General features: G+C 41.1%; 1 protein-coding gene across 1 annotated transcript in view; it reads right to left on the reverse strand.

Annotated features, from left to right (window-relative positions):
- Positions 1-18,098: 18,098 nt before the first annotated feature.
- LOC133639431 (DNA damage-binding protein 1) overlaps positions 18,099-19,879 on the reverse strand; it is an 88,086-nt gene continuing 86,305 nt past the window's right edge. Inside the window, exon 27 of the mRNA XM_062032724.1 lies at positions 18,099-18,730. Coding sequence (XP_061888708.1) covers positions 18,647-18,730 — 84 coding nt within the window. The 3' untranslated portion in view covers positions 18,099-18,646. The remainder of the gene's footprint in view (positions 18,731-19,879) is intronic.

The following is a 19,879-nucleotide window of genomic DNA, read 5'->3' on the forward strand; positions in this document are numbered from 1 at the left end:
TTAGCACTTTTCTGACGCCATACCCATGGTCGTGCAAAGAGTGCTTTTTATGCTTGCAGATTTGGCAGTTTTTTTTAAGCCATACCTATGGCCTCTCAGAGAGTGTTTTTTATGTGGGTGGATTGTGTCCGACATACCTATGGACATGCAAAGAGTGTTTTTTGAGCACTCAGATTTTAGCACTTTTCTGACGCCATACCCATGGTCGTGCAAGAGTGCTTTTTATGCTTGCAGATTTTGGCAGTTTTTTAAAGCCACACCTATGGCCATGCAGAGAGTGTTTTTATGCGTGTGGATTTGGTCCAACATACCTATGGCACTGCAAAAAGTGTTTTTTTGAGCACTCGGATTTTAGCACTTTTCTGACGCCATACCTATGGTCGTGCAAAGAGTGCTTTTTAAGCACGCAGATTTTGGCAGTTTTTTAAAGCCATACCTATGGCCTCTCAGAGAGTGTTTTTTATGTGTGTGGATTGTGTCCGACATACCTATGGCACTGCAAGGAGTGTTTTTTGAGCACTCAGATTTTAGCACTTTTCTGACGCCATACCCATGGTCGTGCAAAGAGTGCTTTTTATGCTTGCAGATTTTGGCAGTTTTTTAAAGCCATACCTATGGCCACTCAGAGAGTGTTTTTTATGTGTGTGGATTTGGTCCAACATACCTATGGCACTGCAAAGAGTGTTTTTTGAGCACTCAGATTTTAGCACTTTTCTGACGCCATACCCATGGTCGTGCAAAGAGTGCTTTTTATGCTTGCAGATTTTGGCAGTTTTTTAAAGCCACACCTATGGCCATGCAGAGAATGTTTTTTATGCGTGTGGATTTGGTCCAACATACCTATGGCACTGCAAAAAGTGTTTTTTGAGCACTCGGATTTTAGCACTTTTCTGACGCCATACCTATGGTCGTGCATAGAGTGCTTTTTAAGCGTGCAGATTTTGGCAGTTTTTTAAAGCCACACCTATGGCCACTCAGAGAGTGTTTTTTGTGCGTGTGGATTTTGTCCGACATACCTATGGCACTGCAAAGAGTGTTTTTTGAGCACTCGGATTTTAGCACTTTTCTGACGCCATACCTATGGTCGTGCAAAGATTGCTTTTTATGCGTGCAGATTTTGGCAGTTTTTTAAAGCCATACCTATGGCCACTCAGAGAGGGTTTTTTATGTGTGTGGATGTTGTCCAACATACCTATGGCACTGCAAAGCGTGTTTTTTGAGCACTAGGATTTTAACACTTTTCTGACGCCATACCTATGGTCGTGCAAAGAGTAGTTTTTATGTGCACAGTTTTTGGCACTTTTCTGACGCCATACCTATGCTCGTGCAAAGAGTAGTTTTTATGTGCACAGTTTTTGGCACTTTTCTGACGCCATACCTACGGTCGTACAAAGATTGTTTTTGTTTTGTTTTTTACTATTAATTAATCCAACAAAATAATACACAATAATATCATAATAATGCAATTCCAATTCCAAAACCAAATGATTGGTTTTAATGTGCGTGGATTTTGGCACTGTTTTGACGCCACGCAAAGTGTTTTTTATGCGTGCAGATTTTGGCAGTTTTTTAAAGCCATACCTATGGCCACTCAGAAAGTGTTTTTATGCGTGTGGATTTTGTCCAACATACCTATGGCACTGCAAAGAGTGTTTTTTGAGCACTCTGATTTTAGCACTTTTCTGACGCCATACCTATGGTTGTTTAAGGAGTGTTTTTTATACTTGCAGATTTGGGACGGCGTGCCGAAGTTGGTAGAGTGGCTGTGCCAGCAATCGGAGTGTTGCTGGTTACTGGGGTTCAATTCCCACCTTCTACCTTCCTAGTCACGTCAGTTCTGTCCTTGGGCAAGACACTTCACCCTTTGCCTCTGATGGCTGCTGGTTAGCGCCTTGCATGGCAGCTCCCGCCATCAGTGTGTGAATGTGTGTGTGAATGGGTAAATGTGGAAATACTGTCAAAGCACTTTGAGTACCTTGAAGGTAGAAAAGCGCTATACAAGTATAACTCATTATCATTTATTTGTGCAGTTTTTTAAAGCCATACTTATGGCCACTCAGAGTGTGTTTTTTATGCGTGCAGATGTTGGTAGTTTTTTAAAGCCACACCTATGGCCACTCAGAGAGTGTTTTTTATGTGTGTGGATTTGGTCCAACATACCTATGGCACTGCAAAGAGTGTTTTTTGAGCACTCTGATTTTAGCACTTTTCTGACGCCATACCTATGGTCGTGCAAAGAGTGCTTTTTATGCGTGCAGATTTTGGTAGTTTTTTAAAGCCACACCTATGACCATGCAGAGAGTGTTTTTTATGCGTGTGGATTTGGTCCGACATACCTATGGCACTGCAAAGAGTGTTTTTTGAGCACTCGGATTTTAGCACTTTTCTGACGCCATACCTATGGTCGTGCATAGAGTGCTTTTTAAGCGTGCAGATTTTGGCAGTTTTTTAAAGCCATACCTATGGCCACTCAGAGAGTGTTTTTTATGTGTGTGGATTTGGTCCAACATACCTATGGCACTGCAAAGAGTGTTTTTTGAGCACTCAGATTTTAGCACTTTTCTGACGCCATACCAATGGTCGTGCAAAGAGTGCTTTTTATGCGTGCAGATTTTGGCAGTTTTTTAAAGCCATACCTATGGCCATGCAGAGAGTGTTTTTTATGCGTGTGGATTTGGTCCGACATACCTATGGCACTGCAAAGAGTGTTTTTTGAGCACTCAGATTTTAACACTTTTCTGACGCCATACCTATGGTCGTGCAAAGAGTGCTTTTTATGCGTGCAGATTTTGGTAGTTTTTTAAAGCCACACCTATGACCATGCAGAGAGTGTTTTTTATGCGTGTGGATTTGGTCCGACATACCTATGGCACTGCAAAGAGTGTTTTTGAGCACTCGGATTTTAGCACTTTTCTGACGCCATACCTATGGTCGTGCATAGAGTGCTTTTCAAGCGTGCAGATTTTGGCAGTTTTTTAAGCCATACCTATGGCCACTCAGAGAGTGTTTTTTATGTGTGTGGATTTGGTCCAACATACCTATGGCACTGCAAAGAGTGTTTTTTGAGCACTCAGATTTTAGCACTTTTCTGACGCCATACCAATGGTCGTGCAAAGAGTGCTTTTTATGCGTGCAGATTTTGGCAGTTTTTTAAAGCCATACCTATGGCCATGCAGAGAGTGTTTTTTATGCGTGTGGATTTGGTCCGACATACCTATGGCACTGCAAAGAGTGTTTTTTGAGCACTCAGATTTTAACACTTTTCTGACGCCATACCTATGGTCGTGCATAGAGTGCTTTTTAAGCACGCAGATTTTGGCAGTTTTTTAAAGCCATACCTATGGCCTCTCAGGGAGTGTTTTTTATGTGTGTGGATTTGGTCCAACATACCTATGGCACTGCAAAGAGTGTTTTTTGAGCACTCGGATTTTAGCACTTTTCTGACGCCATACCCATGGTCGTGCAAAGAGTGCTTTTTATGCTTGCAGATTTTGGCAGTTTTTTAAAGCCACACCTATGGCCACTCAGAGAGTGTTTTTTATGTGTGTGGATTTGGTCCAACATACCTATGGCACTGCAAAGAGTGTTTTTTGAGCACTCAGATTTTAGCACTTTTCTGACGCCATACCCATGGTCGTGCAAAGAGTGCTATTTATGCTTGCAGATTTTGGCAGTTTTTTAAAGCCATACCTATGGCCACTCAGAGTGTTTTTTATGCGTGTGGATTTTGTCCGACATACCTATGGCACTGCAAAGAGTGTTATTTGAGCACTCGGATTTTAACACTTTTTTGACACCATACCTATGGTCGTGCAAAGAGTAGTTTTTATGTGCACAGACTTTGGCACTTTTCTGATGCCATACCTACAATCGTGCAAAGATTGTTTTTGTTTTTTTGTTTTGTTTTTTTACTATTAATTAATCCAACAAAACAAAACGTGTGGATTTTGTCCAACATACCTATGGCACTGCAAAGAGTTTGTTTTGAGCACTCGGATTTTAGCACTTTTCTGACGCCATACTTATGGTCGTGCAACAATTGATCTTAATGTGCATGGATTTTGGCACTTTTTTGACGCCACAGAAAGTTTTTTTTATATGTGCAAATTTTGGCCGTTTTTTAAAGCCATACCTATGGCCACTCAGAGAGTGTTTTTTGTTGCGTGTGGATGTTGTCCAACATACCTCTGGCACTGCAAAGAGTGTTTTTTGAGCACTCGGATTTTAGCACTTTTCTGACATCATACATATCGCCGAGCAAGAGTAGTTTTTATGTGCACACATTTTGGCACTTTTCTGACGCAATACCTACGGTCGTGCAAAGAGTTGTTTTTAATGTTTGTGGATTTTGGCACTTTTCTGACGTCATACCTGGTCTTAATGTGCGTGGAAAGTGTTTTTTATGCGAGCAGATTTTGGCAGTTTTTTAAAGCCATACCTATGGCCACTCAGCGAGTGTTTTTTATGTGTGTGGATGTTGTCCAACATACCTAAGGTCGTGCAAAGAGTGTTTTTCTGCACTCAGATTTTAACACTTTTTTGACGTCATACCTACAGTATGGCCACGCAGAGTGTTTTTTATGCGTGCAGATTTTGGCAGTTTTTAAAGCCATACCTATGGCCACTCACAGAGTGATTTTTTATGTGTGTGGATTTTGTCCAACATACATATAGCTACTCAGAGAGTGATTTTTGAGCACTCGGATTTTTAGCACTTTTTTGACGCCATACCTATGGCACGCTGAGTGTTTTTATTCGCGTGAATTTTAGCATTTTTAAAAGTCCATCCCTCCAGCCATTTTCTACCGCTTGTCCCTTAGTCATACCAGCAGTGTTTCCATGCAGGAGTAGTTTTTATGTGTTGTAGATTTAGAAATGTGTTTGACCCCATTACCTATGGATGCACAGAGAGTGGATTTTAGCACTTTTTGATGACATACCGAGTAGTTTTTATGTGCAGAGATTTTGGCACTTTTCTGACACTATACCTACGGTCGTGCCAAGAGTGGTTTTAATGTGCGTGGATTTTTTGATTTTTTTTTACCCCATACTTGCTTTTTTATGCGTGCAGATTTTGGCAATTTTTTTAATGCCACACCTATGGCCACTCAGAGAGTGTTTATTAATGGCATGAGCATGGATTTTGGCCAACATACCGATAACGATTTTTAGCACTTTTTTGACGTGTTTCTTATACGCGTGTATTCTGAACTTTTTTATGCCATACCTAAGGCCGCGCAAAGAGGGGGTTTTATGCACGCTGAATTGAGCACTTTTTTGATTTCACATCAATGGCTGTGCAAAGAGTGTTTATTATGGGCGCATATTTTAGCTGTTTTTGCTACCTATTGCCGCAAAAACAATTTGCGGCCATAAAACCACTCCCTGTGCGCGTGTGGCCTTTTTACCACCAGACAGTACCAGTTCTTCAGATTGGCTTTGACGACGTTTCAAGTGACCAATCATCAGAAAGAAGGGGGGTGGCCAGGTGGTATATAAAAACCAAAAACATGTGGTCAGAGGACGAATGCAAATATTTGAATGCCCAATATTGATTGATATTGTGACATTTCAGATGAACTCCCAGGGCAGTTCTACCCCACTGCAAAACACAACCACAATGATAAAACAACCACAATAATAAAAAATATATATATTTTGAGGCCGGGGACTTTATAAGGATTTGTTTGTGTATGAAAGCTGCACAATTCATTGAACACACCGTGTTGTCCTCCCAAGTGTCTACCTCATTAGTAACAGTTTGTTTATCTGCACCTTTCTATCACATATCAATACTACACATAATCTTCAGAAAATGCATTTCCCAGGCAGCTGTGGTGAATGTGGAAGTTGCCTGCTGGTTCTAATCCATGTTTGTCCTCCATACTGTAATTCTTTCTTCATTTGGTCGAAAATATTCTGGGCGTTTAGGGCAACTTTTTCTTGGATTATGCATGCGTGTTAGGGAAATTGGAGACAACGCGTAATTCAAAATGACACCAATTTAAAGGGAACCTGCACTTTTTTGGGGAATTTTGCCTATCGTTCACAATCATTATGAAAGACATGACAAGTGATGGAACGAGATATTTTCCATATATCCATATTTAAGTGTTACTTCTTTCTAAAAACTCCTATAGTCATATTTACATCAGCTAATGTCTCGTGTGGTACAAAGTGCTTGGATTCGAGTGTCCTTGGGTAGAGTCAGAGCGCTGTCTTTGTTGAGACTGCCATTACATTCCTAAGATAAGAAGCATAGCTAAACTGGGGAAACAGCAGGTGTGGGGGGGGGGGGGGGGGGGGGGGCAGGAGAAGGAGGTAGTAGACCGGAGTTCCGGGGTTTTGGTAGACCGATCTGGACCGGGCTAGGGAACGCTTGGGTGCTGGATTGGTCTCAGGTTTGTCCTCTAAGCTTGGAGAATAAACCACAAAATACCAACTTCTGCCTGGTGATTGAATATAAACAACAGCATATTGCCATAAAAAGAATCTGGGAGAGACTAGCAATTTGAATTCCCCATTGGAGGAATGCTGGTCGACGCAACACAAGGGATGAATTTTTTTTGCATTGTAAATATAAAATAAATGCGGTCAAAATTTGCTTTCAATGGAGCCCAAGGAAGCCGTGCAATTCCGCCTACAAAGTCCTTAAAAAAAATCCAAACACCTCCATTAGGGTTTTGTATACATGATGTATATACAAAAAGTATATACAGTCATGGTCAAAAGTGTACATACACTTGTAAAGAGCTTAATGTCATGGCTGTCTTGACTTTCCAATAATTCCTACAACTGTTATTTTTTTGTGATAGAGTGATTGGAGCACATACTTGTTGGTCACAAAAAACATTCATGAAGTTTGGTTCTTTTATGAATTTATTACGGGTCTACTGAAAATGTGACCAAATCTGCTGGGTCAAAAGTATACATACAGCAATGTTAATAGTTGACAGTATGTCCTTCACAAGTGTATGTAAACTTTTGACCACGACTGTATGTCATGTAGTAACGGGCACATTTATAATAGCATTTCATTGTTTCACTGATTATTACTCACTGCAGACTTCATGAGACCTAACAAACATAATAAAACATCACTTACTATACAATGTCTGCTGTCATTAGGATGTCGGCTGCAGACCACAGAACACTTTTCCACTTTGTATCAGTCCATCTTAGATGAGCTCAGGCCCAGCGAAGCCGACGGCGTTTCTGGGTGTTGTTGATAAACGGTTTTCGCCTTGCATAGGAGAGTTTTAACTTGCACTTACAGATGTAGCGACCGACTGTAGTTACTGACAGTGGGTTTCTGAAGTGTCCCTGAGCCCATGTGGTGATATCCTTTACACACTGATGTCGCTTGTTGATGCAGTACAGCCTGAGGGATCGAAGGTCACGGGCTTAGCTGCTTACGTGCAGTGATTTCTCCAGATTCTCTGAACCCTTTGATGATATTACGGACCGCAGATGGTGAAATCCCTAAATTCCTTGCAATAGCTGGTTGAGAAAGGTTTTTCTTAAACTGTTCAACAATTTGCTCACGCATTTGTTGACAAAGTGGTGACCCTCGCCCCATCCTTGTTTGTGAATGACTGAGCATTTCATGGAATCTACTTTTATACCCAATCATGGCACCCACCTGTTCCCAATTTGCCTGTTCACCTGTGGGATGTTCCAAATAAGTGTTTGATCAGCATTCCTCAACTTTATCAATATTTATTGCCACCTTTCCCAAGTTCTTTGTCACGTGTTGCTGGCATCAAATTCTAAAGTTCATGATTATTTGCACAAAAAAAAATGTTTATCAGTTTGAACATCAAATATGTTGTCTTTGTAGCTTATTCAACTGAATATGGGTTGAAAATGATTTGCAAATCATTGTATTCCGTTTATATTTACATCTAACACAATTTCCCAACTCAAATGGTAACAGGGGTTTGTAAAAAGGAGGTCCTATGCATGAGTAATGCAGATATGATTATGTATGATCAGCCTGAGTTTATACTGTTTTCTGCAGCAAGATCAAATCTTTCAATAAGTTGCCTCATACTCCGACTCACACCTCTAAACTGGCATTCACTTTTTTTTTTTTTTGCCACAATGAAGGGATCACCCAACGCTTCCTGCAGCGACGGCGTTATGCTGAAGCTGCGTCCCCTCTCACTTCAAAGTCCAAAATGAGTGAAGTGCTATTGAACACAAACGAATGTGCTGAATCCCTTGAAAAATGTGTGACAGTGTGCAGAAAATGAATGGATATTTCATTTTCACCTTTGACCCTGGGCTGACTTCAATAATTGGTGCCTTAACAGTTATTGTAATATTACAAAACACAAAACCAGTGAAGTTGGCACGTTGTGTAATTTGTAAATAAAAACAGAATACAATGATTTGCAAATCCTTTTCAATTTATATTTAATTGCATAGATTGCAAAGACAAGATATTTAATGTTCGATCTGAGAAACTTGGCTTTTTTGCAAATAATCATTAACTTTGAATTTAACAGCAGCAACACATTGCCAAAAAGTTGGCACAGGGGCATTTTTACCACTGTGTTACATGGCCTTTCCTTTTAACAACACTCAGTAAACGTTTGGGAACTGAGGAGACCAGTTTTTGAAGATTTTTGGAATGATTTCCCATTCTTGCTTGATGTACAGCGTAAGTTGTTCAACAGTCCAGGGACTCTGTTGTGGTATTTTAGGCTTCATATTGTGCCACTTATTTTCAATGGGAGACAGGTCTGGACTACAGGCAGGTCAGTCTAGTACCCATGCTCTTTTACTATGAAGCCACACTGTTGTAACACGTGGCTTGGCATTGTCTTGCTGAAATAAGCAGGGGCGTCCATGATAACGTTGCTTGGATGGCAACAATGTTTCTCCAAAACCTGTATGTACCTTTCAGCATTAGCGGTGCCTTCACAGATGTGTAAGTTACCCATGCCTTGGGCACTACTACACCCCCATACCATCACAGATGCTGTCTTTTGAAGTTTGCGCCTACAACAATTCGGATGGTTCTTTTCCTCTTTGTTCCAGAGGACACGACGTCCACAGTTTCCAAAGACAATTTGAAATGTGGACTCGTCAGACCACAGAACACGTTTCCCCTTTGCATCAGTCCATCTTAGATGAGCTCGGGCCCAGCGAAGCCGGCGGCGTTTCTGGGTGTTGTTGATAAATGGCTTTCGCTTTGCATAGTCAAGTTTTAACTTGCACTTACAGATGTAGCGACAAACTGTAGTTACTGACTGTGGTTTTCTGAAGTGTTCCTGAGCCCATGTGGTGATATCCTTTACACACTGATGTCACTTTTTGATGCAGTAACGCCTGAGGGATCAAAGGTCATGGGCATTTAATGTTACGTGCAGGGATTTCTCCAGATTCTCTGAACCTTTTGATGGTGAAATCCCTAAATTCCTTGCAATAGCTCGTTGAGAAATGTTGTTCTTAAAGTGTTGGACAGTTTGCTCATGCATTTGTTGACAAAGTGGTGACCCTCGCCCCATCCTTGTTTGTGAATGACTGAGCATTTCATGGAAGCTGCTTTTATACCCAATCATGGCACCCACCTGTTCCCAATTAGCCTGTTCACCTGTGGGATGTTCCAAATAAGTGTTTGATGAGCATTCCTCAACGTTCTCAGTCTTTTTTGCCGCTTGTGCCAGCTTTTTTGAAACATGTTGCAGGCATCAAATTCCAAATGAGCTAATATTTGCAAAAAATAAAAGTTTTCTGGTTCGAACGTGTATCTTGTCTTTGCAGTTTATTCAATTGAATGTAGGTTGAAAAGGATTTGCAAATCATTGTATTCTGTTTTAATTTACCATTTACACAACGTGCCAACTTCACTGGTTTTGGGGTTTGTACAAGCAGGCTGAGAAGTGTGACAAAAGATGGAATGGGCCTGGTGCATTTACCCTCCGACCCGGAGTAACTTCAACATTCTTAGCTCAGATGAAATACAAAAACATACTAGGAGTAATGTGACTGGAAGTTGGTTAGAGGTGTACTTTCAACCCCATGTAGGACCTGAAGCACGTAATTATTACTATTGCATTTTTTTTTAGAATGTGAAAGCAAGTATAGCAATAAAAAATAAACACCAGTAAAATGAGCCATTCCACTAAATTGGTGCAATTTGTTTGTTATAACTCTCCAAATAAACAAGGATGGTTTATCACTATCAGCTTTATTGTGGTGCAAAGCGACAGTTAAGATACAATAAAGTGGGACCTCTGCCAGCACAACAACGGTTAGGATGGGGTATGTCTCCACTTTTCCAGGATAAATACTTTGGATACTGCACCATGGCTTCAAACTGAACCTGTCATATCTAAGTCTATTGAGTTTCCAGACTATAAGCTGCTACTTTTTACCTACACTTTGACCCCCGTGACTTTTCTTTGCTCTTTTGTATTCAACAAACAGTTTTTGATAAAACAGCGTCAGAGACACTGAAAAGGTGTGTTAATGTTTGTGCGCCATCTTTTGGACGAGTTCGCCGAATGCAGGTAGTTTATCCCGTTTCGTCTACATAGCCTCTCTGCTCAAAATTATTCTTCCTTCATCACTCCAAGCATCGCTTGTATGTTTCACAACATAACTAAACAATTCATACTAATCCGTCCCGTAAGTGATGTTTTTACGAGTAATTTTATGCATATTTGTACTGCTTTCATAATGTAATCAGACTTACAATGGCATTCTTTTTGTATCGCTTCAGTTTTGTAAATACACCAAAATGGCACCATGCACATATTGAGTCTGTTTAGTTGATTGGAGAGCTAGCTTCTGCAGCTTGTGGGTACTTGACGATGACTTCTGTTTTGTTTGTTCAGCTGTTTTACTGCCGTGTGACAGGCACCATTTGGAAACAATTAAGGTATGCAAATAAACATATACAAAATATTTCGTACCGGTAGATATCTGCATTTTATGGCCCGGTGTTGCTATATATATATATATATATATATATATATATATATATATATATATATATATATATACACATATATATATATATATATATATATATATATATATATATATATATATATATATATATATATATATATATATATATACACATACATACATATATGTATATACATTTATATATATATACACATACATACATATATGTGTATATATATATATATATATATATACATATATATATATATATATACATATACATATATATATATATACACATATATATATGTAAAAATTTCAATTTCTTCTAAAATTTAGTGGGTGCAGTTTAAATACCGGTGCACTCTATAGCCCGGAAAGTACGGCAATTCAATGAATCAACTATTTATTTTTACGAATTTTTTTTGGTGATTTTATGCATCTAAAAAGCAATTTGTATCGCATCGCGTACACATTATGCTGTATAAATAAACTTGCCGTGACTTTAAATTGCATACATTTGAATTACGAGCCACTCCACTGGTAGTTGGCGAAGACCTGCTCCAAAATTATCCGGTCTCACTCGCTAGCACTAGCTTATAGCTAGAGATCAACATAACTTTTTCTTCCAACCAAGGGAACGGAAAAAGAGTGTGTGACGGACAGTGCGGAGTAGAAGAAATGGATAATAGTCATTTGATCAAATCTAAACAGTGGACATTTATCCATGAAAATGAGGAACAGCTGCTGGAAGTAGACACCCTCAAAGTCCATTCTCTAAGGTAAATGCTGTACATTATTATTACCATTATATTCATGTTTTAAGACAATATTTCCGATTTAAAAGTGATTTTTGTCTTCCTAAAAATCATGTTACATGAAACAATTGTGCTGTTTTAGGGGAAAAGCACAGTTCAATTTTAGGACTAGATGGAACAATCCCATGATACAAAATAACCTGAGTAGAGTGGTAACAGTAGGCTACCTCCTTCGGAGCTTCTTCAAAGCGGTTATGGTGTTGGACCTAGTTGGGTGGGATTGCAAAATGGGGACAGAGGAGACGGGGGGATGGTTGACAGCTTCATTGGGGTCATCAGGTGGGCACCCTCCTTCACCGGTGTTTCAATGATAGGCCCACGACACCTCCAGAGGGCTCATCGGCAACACCTGGCGTCCCAGATGAGCCCCCCTCTGCTCTTAACCATTATATGATGCAGGTCTTACTGGAGCTCCAGATGGTGTCTCTCCTCTTCACCCACAGCCACCAACTGGCTGTCTCTGCTGCTCCTGAGAGGGCTTTGATGGTGTTTCGCAGGGTTTGGCCTCGAACTCCAACGTCCTTAAGCAGCCTGATGGTTGTCCGGCCCACAAAACCTCTGCAGCCAACTTCCACTGGGCAGACCTTGGCTTTCCATCCATTCTGCTCAGCATCAGCTGCCAGTTTGGTGTACTTAAGCATTTGCGTTCAAATGCCTCCTCCACAGCGGCCTCCCAGGGAACCGTGAGTTCTATTATGTACACGATATGCAGTGAGGAGGACCAGAGCACAAGATCTGGTATGAGGTTTGATCTGGCTATCTCTGAAGGAAAACAGAGCTTATGATTGAGATCCACTGCCATTTTCCAGTCGCGAGCCCTTCCGAGCTGGCCTATGTCTGGTATATGGCCTTTGGTTGACTCTGCACCTTCTCGGATGAACTCTCTTGTGGATGCATGATGTAATTTTGGCGGGGGCAGCGCATCGATCTTCACTCTTCTGGCCTCTAACGTGGCTGCTAGAAAACTTCAGAACCTGGTTGTGCCGCCAGGTGTAGCGCCCTTGTGACAGACTTGTCTTGCAGCCAACGAGAATGTGTTTGAGGTTAGCTGGATATGGACAGAGGGGGCATGTGGGGTCCTCTCCGTACCACTGTTTGAGGTTGGAGGGGGAGGGAAGGACATCATAAGTGGAGCGTAAGATGAAGCTGATGTGAACTGCCTCCATGCCCAGTAGCTCCCTCCATGAGACCTTTCTCCTCTCAACTCCTTCCCAGCAGCTCATCCACTGTCCTTGCTTGACATGTGAGACAGCCTTTGCACATCTAGTTGCCTGCTCGTGCCGACGTACCTCCTCTACAACCAGCCGACGTCGCTGAGCTGGAGCAGCCGTATGCCACAACGGTGTGCTCTCACCAAGGCCAAGGCCTCCTCTCCCCTGCTGCACAAAGCCAATGATGTCTCTGTGCCTAAAATCTTCCTTTGCTTGCAGAGTAGCTGCCGCTGCAGTCCATTTCCTTCCGGTCACCAAGGTAGGAGCTGTTTGGGCAACACATGGGTCACAAGACTCTGTTAACGTCATTTCCAGCCTTACCTTTGCACACTTAAAGGCCTACTGAAATTATTTTTTTTTAATTAAACGGGAATAGCCGATCCATTCTATGTGTCATACTTGATCATTTCGCGATATTGCCATATTTTTGCTGTAAGCATTTAGTAGAGAAAATCGACGATAAAGTTCGCAACTTTTGCTCGCTGATAAAAAAAAACTCTTGCCCCTACCGGAAGTAGCGTGACGTCACAAGCAGTAGTGCTGCTCACTATTCCCCGTTGTTTACATGGAGCGAGAGATATTCGGAGCGAGAAAGCGACGATTACCCCATTAATTTGAGCGAGGATGAAAGATTCGTGGATGAGGAACGTTAGAGTGACGGACTATAATGCAGTTCAAGAGATATCTTTTTTCGCTCTGACCGTAACTTAGGTACAAGCTGGCTCATTGGAATCCACACTCTCTCCTTTTTCTATTGTGGATCACGGATTTGTATTTTAAACCACCTCGGATACTATATCCTCTTGAAAATTAGTCGAGAAGGCGAAATGGACATTCACAGTGACTTTTATCTCCACGACAATACATCGACGAAGCTCTTTAGCATGAGCTAACGTGATAGCATCTGTCTCAAATGCAGATAGAAACAAAATAAATAAATCCCTGACTGGAGGGATAGACAGAAGATCAAAAATACTACTATCAGGAGACACCGAACCAAACACTGGACATGTAAATAAACGGTTAATGCTGTGCCGCCTGTCGAAGCCTGGCAATGCTGTTGCTAACGACGCTAACTTATCAACGGGACCTCGTCAGAGCTATGATAAAAACATTAGCGCTCCACCTACGCCAGCCAGCCCTCATCTGCTCATCAACACCCGTGCTCACCTGCGTTCCAGCGATCGACGATGCAGTCGGCGGCCCGGAGACGTAGGAAGTCAAGGTGAGGTCGCCGGCGCTAGCTCTGCTATCCAACAAAGTCCTCCTGGTTGTGTTGCTGCAGCCAGCCGCTAATACACCGATCCCACCTACAACGTTCTTCTTTGCAGCCTCCATTGTTCATTAAACAAATTGCAAAAGATTCACCAACACAGATGTCCAGCATACTGTGGAATTTTGTCGAAGAAAACAGTGTCCAATAGGGTCCAAACACTTCCGTGGACCTCGCGACGTCACGTGCATGCGTCATCCTCCAAAGGCGTTTTGAACTGGAAGTTCCCCGGGAAATTTAAAATTGCACTTTATAAGTTAACCCGGCCGTGTTGGCATGTGTTGCAATGTTAAGATGTCATCATTGATATATAAACTATCAGACTGCGTGGTCGGCAGTGTTGGGTTAGTTACTGAAAACCAGTAACTAGTTACAATTACTAGTTACTTTATTTCAAAAGTAACTCAGTTACTAACTCAGTTACTTACACCAAAAAGTAATGCGTTACTGTGAAAAGTAACTATTTAGTTACTTCTCCCCCCCACCCTCCCTTTTTTAAGGCTCCCATTAATGCCCTTTTAGCCTTAATTTCAGTACTGTTATTGCACTGGAGAATAATACAATCTGTTGATCAACTTGACATGCATTTGCATCACTGAACTCAGAAAGCAATACATACAACACACAAAGACAAAGATATTGTAGCGTCCCGGAAGAGTTAGTGTTGCAAAGGATTCTGGGTATCTGTTCTGTTGTGTTTATGTTGTGTTGCGGTGCGGATGTTCTCCCGACATGTGTTTGTCTACTTGTTTGGTGTGGGTTCACAGTGTGGTGCATGTTTGTGACTGTGTTAATGTTGTTTTATACGGCCACCCTGAGTGTGACATGTGTGGCTGTTGAGTAAGTATGCTGTGCTTTCACTTGTGTGCGTGTGTTTAAAATTGACTTGATCATTAAAAGTTCAACCGATCTTTCATTGGGTCAGCATTTCTTGACATCTTCAAGCAAAGACATTTGTCAAACCCGTTCAACGCTACAATATGTTTCAAAGGGCCAATTTATTTCAGGCCAGAAAAAATTGACAAAACTATTTTAAATAGCTGCAACACAATGGCACTTTAACTTTAACTCTAAGTAGATAGGATCTTTGATCCAAGACAACTTACATTCAACTAAAATGTTATTTTCTTTGTGCTCGACAAAAGAAAAGTATTGAGAATGTCTCCATGTTAAAAAACTCGACTTCTGGCTTCGCCATGATGTCTTGTTAGTTGTTATGAGAGTAGCGTATGTGTGTGTGTGTGTGTGTGGCCCTTTAAGATATGACAGCATGAGAGGTGAGTGACGTCAGTGAGTGAGTGGGCGAGAGAGGTGAGGGAGCAGCGACAGTGAGTGCGTGTAGGTGCTCTAGCTTGGTGGATGGCTGCGTGCAATAAAGTCACAAAGTTGCAACAAACCGCCGGGCTCGTCATTCACCCTCAGCTGTAAAGACCCTCTTCCGGGTAAAGTGAAGGTTGTTAGACCCGAAGTACGGCTTTTGATTGATTGATTGATTGAGACTTTTATTAGTAGGTTGCACAGTGAAGTACATATTCCGTACAATGGACCACTAAATGGTAACACCCGAATAAGTTTTTCAACTTGTTTAAGTCGGGGTCCACTTAAATTGATTCATGATACAGATATATACTATCATCATAATACAGTCATCACACAAGATAATCACATTGAATTATTTACATTATTTACAATCAGGGGTGTGGAGGGGGGGATGGGGGGGATTTGGACATCAAGTAGTGGACATAGAGAGAGAGAGAGAGAGAGAGAGAGAGAGAGAGAGAGAGAGAGAGAGAGAGAGAGAGAGAGAGAGAGAGAGAGAGAGAGAGAGAGAGAGAGATCAGAAGGCATAAGAAAAAGAAAAAGTATCTGCATTTGATTGTTTACATTTGATTATTAGCAATCTGGGGAGGGTGTTAGTTTAGGGTTGTAGCTGCCTGGAGGTGAACTTTTATTGCGGTTTTGAAGGAGGATAGAGATGCCCTTTATTTTATACCTGTTGGGAGCGCATCCCACATTGATGTGGCATAGAAAGAGAATGAGTTAAGACCTTTGTTAGTTCGGAATCTGGGTTTAACGTGGTTAGTGGAGCACCCCCTGGTGTTGTGGTTATGGCGGTCATTTACGTTAAGGAAGTAGTTTGACATGTACTTCGGTATCAGGGAGGTGTAGCGGATTTTATAGACTAGGCTCAGTGCAAGTTGTTTAACTCTGTCCTCCACCTTGAGCCAGCCCACTTTAGAGAAGTGGGTAGGAGTGAGGTGGGATCTGGGGTGGAGGTCTAGAAGTAACCTGACTAGCTGGTTCTGAGATGTTTGGAGTTTAGATTTGAGGGTTTTGGAGGTGCTAGGGTACCAGGAGGTGCATGCATAATCGAAAAAGGGTTGAAGGAGAGTTCCCGCCAGAATCCTCAAGGTGCTTTTGTTGACCAGAGAGGAAATTCTGTAGGGAAATCTCGTTCGTTGGTTAACCTTTTTGATTACCTTGGTTGCCATTTTGTCACAGGAAAGGTTAGCCTCTAGAATGGAACCTAGGTAGGTGACCTCATCTTTCCTGGTGATGACACTGTCACCTACTTTTATGGTGAAGTCATTGACTCTCTTAAGTTTGATGTGGGACCCAAACAGGATGGATTCTGTTTTACCCAAGTGGATGGATAGTTTGTTGTCAGCGAGCCAGGTGCAAGGAGAGGCGTGCTTTCTGTGGGTGGGGGAAAGCACGCCTCTTCTTTTCCACCAGAGCGCTCCAATAAAACACACTCAGATTTTCAGTTTCTAGCCGATACTACATACAAATAACGTAAAATAACGCAGTAACGCATCATGCAGTAACGGTAACTGAGTTACTGTATATAAAAAAATAACGCGTTAGATTACTAGTTACCGCCGAAACTAACGGCGTTACAGTAACGCGTTAGTCCCAACACTGGTGGTCGGTAGTAGTGGGTTTCAGTAGGCCTTTAAACTCCTCTACTGGGCTAGAAACAGGAAGCTCCAGAACACCTTTTCCATACAGTCTGATGTTACTGAAGCATTTAGGAAGACCCAGCCACTTCCTAGCAAATGAGCTAACCAGCCTCTCCAACTTTTCTACCTTTGTGGTTGGTACTTCGTAGATGGTAAGAGGCCACATTAGCCTGAGTAGCAACCCAAATTGGAGGCACCAGAGCTTCAACCGGCCAGGGAGCATGGTCTAATCCATGTTTTCAAGGCCAGGCCACAAATTAAATTGATTGCAATACATTTCATTGGGACATGCTGATTTGAGATACAAGTGTTTTACGTCACAAGCTCAGAGAGGAAACTAAGCATATAAATTAAAGTACCTTTTAATTTGTATTTTTCCACTTGATGACACCCCTTTTTCCCCACTCAAAGCATGCAGCAAAAATGTTCCCGTTGTATGATTAGGCTGCCTTAATACTGAAATAGGCATGTGTCAAAAACGTATTACCAATTACTTTTATTTATGTTGCAACATATTGCACATGTTTCCCTTTTGCTGAGAACATTGCGCTACTCAGGGACAAACGTGATTTGTGAAAATGTCTTGCAGGGATTGGACCAATTTGCGAGGTCTGGGATTGTTTTAAGGCTGTGGCCACTTTGCGTCATTAGAAATGTTGCAAAAAATTGCACATGTTTAAGTGTACACACGACAAAAAAGCAGAAACTGGGAAATACAAATCACTTATTATGAAAAACGTTTTGAAATGGGAGAAAAGAATGTTAGTATTTACATTTGAAATGTTTAATCCAGTTGTAATTTTGCTAATCCATTACTGGCTGGTTAATGTTGAGTAATATACGGTAGTTTAAAGTAACGGTAACAGCTAAAAAACAAGTTTGAAGATAAATGGTGACAAACACAAAAGGTAAGAGTACTAAAGCAAAGTTTATTGGACAAAAAAACCATCACAATGACAAAATAGCTATAAATCTATTAATGTCCTCTTTTTGTTGTTTTCCATCAGACTTTATTAATACCCTTGAACAAGCTGTTACATTTAAATTGTGGCATGTAAATTCCTTGCTAACCGGTTTGGAACTGTCACATGTGCTAAAAGGTGGTGAGGAAGATGTCACATTTCTGTATTGTTTTTTTTTTCCATACATTGCTCCATACTACACACACACACGCACACACACACACACACACACACACGCACACACACGCATACGCACACTCTGACCAATGTTTTCACTTTGGTCTTTTTATTAGATGCTATGCTTCGCCAGGAGACACTTCTTGAAAATGAAGAGTGCAATTCCGGTGCACCTTCAAGGTCTCCATGTCCAACTAGCATGCGCACGTTGTTTTATTTATAATTATTTACACTTCTGCAAAGACCAAATCATTTCTTTTTCGGATTCATTCCTCCGCGGGGACCATTCTTGTGTGTGTCGTCAGCTGGGCGTGAAATGCTAGTGGATCCTTGTCAGCTCCTCCACAATCTTAATGACCTCGTCCACTGTGGCTTCACGCTTCATGCCACTGCCGTCATCGATCTGAAATTGAACCGCATCACACAGCGGGCCGTCAAACGTGAGATACACCTTACCGATGCTGGTTATGGCATTAGGAAAACACGCGCGTCTAAAGCCGAGGACGACTTTGTTTATATTGATTTTTAGCCACGCTATTTGGGCCTTTTCTTGCTCTAATAGCATGGTGACAGTGACACGGTTTCTCTGTAATAGCCACTTTCCCACCAACATCTACAGGAACTTTCACTACCAAGAACATGATGAAATCATTATTGCTATTGTGTATGGTGTGCTTTTGTATCTAATATTGTATTGTTCATGTTATAATTGGATTCATTCTTCACTTTCTGGTAGCGCAGCGATCAATATTTACAAGCTGATTAGTGGCATTCATGTCATGTAAAAGAAGCATAATGCATTCATTTATAGCACGAGATGTGACCTGACATGACTCAGAGAGGAGCTAATGCATACATTGATATTGGGTGATACATGTATTATAAATGAAGGGCTGGACAATATCAGTACAGTAAGAAAGCCAATATCAAGCATCTCTCGTGACAACACTTTCCAAAAAAGGCTGTGTATGCTTATATTGACAAATGCGGTGTTTTAGACTGCACTATGGTTCAATTAGAGATACGTATTACGTATGTCTAACTTATGTGCTATTGTGCGCTTAGCTGTTGTGTAGCTGCTAGCACCTAGTAGCCTATAGCCTGCCATGTTTACTTTTTGTAAATGACTCGACTAAAATACAAGAAAACACCAACCTTGTGTGCTAATTGAAGAACATTTAGATGTTAACTGGCTCTGCAGAATGCAGTAAAACGCTGCAGGACTGCATGTATCGGCACTTATATCGGAGATTTTAGATGAAAACCTGTATCATCCATTACTTGTTTTATTTGCTTTTGTTGTACTAATATCTGATATTAATATTGGTATTTTCACATATTAGTGGTAGTGGTTTAAAAACAGTGTGCCTGTGTGAGTCTATATTACAGTCCAGTATATGTCTTATATATATTACAGTATATCTCATATTTTCTATTATGTCTACTATATTAGTTAAATCAAATGTAAAGGTGACTATATGGGCGTTATTTCATGTCTAGAGGGCTCTAATAACGTATTTAGAAAGTTATAAACTGTTTTTTTTATGTTCTT

The sequence above is a fragment of the Entelurus aequoreus genome, linkage group LG02 (genome assembly GCF_033978785.1).
Source record: "Entelurus aequoreus isolate RoL-2023_Sb linkage group LG02, RoL_Eaeq_v1.1, whole genome shotgun sequence".
Taxonomy (NCBI): domain Eukaryota; kingdom Metazoa; phylum Chordata; class Actinopteri; order Syngnathiformes; family Syngnathidae; genus Entelurus; species Entelurus aequoreus.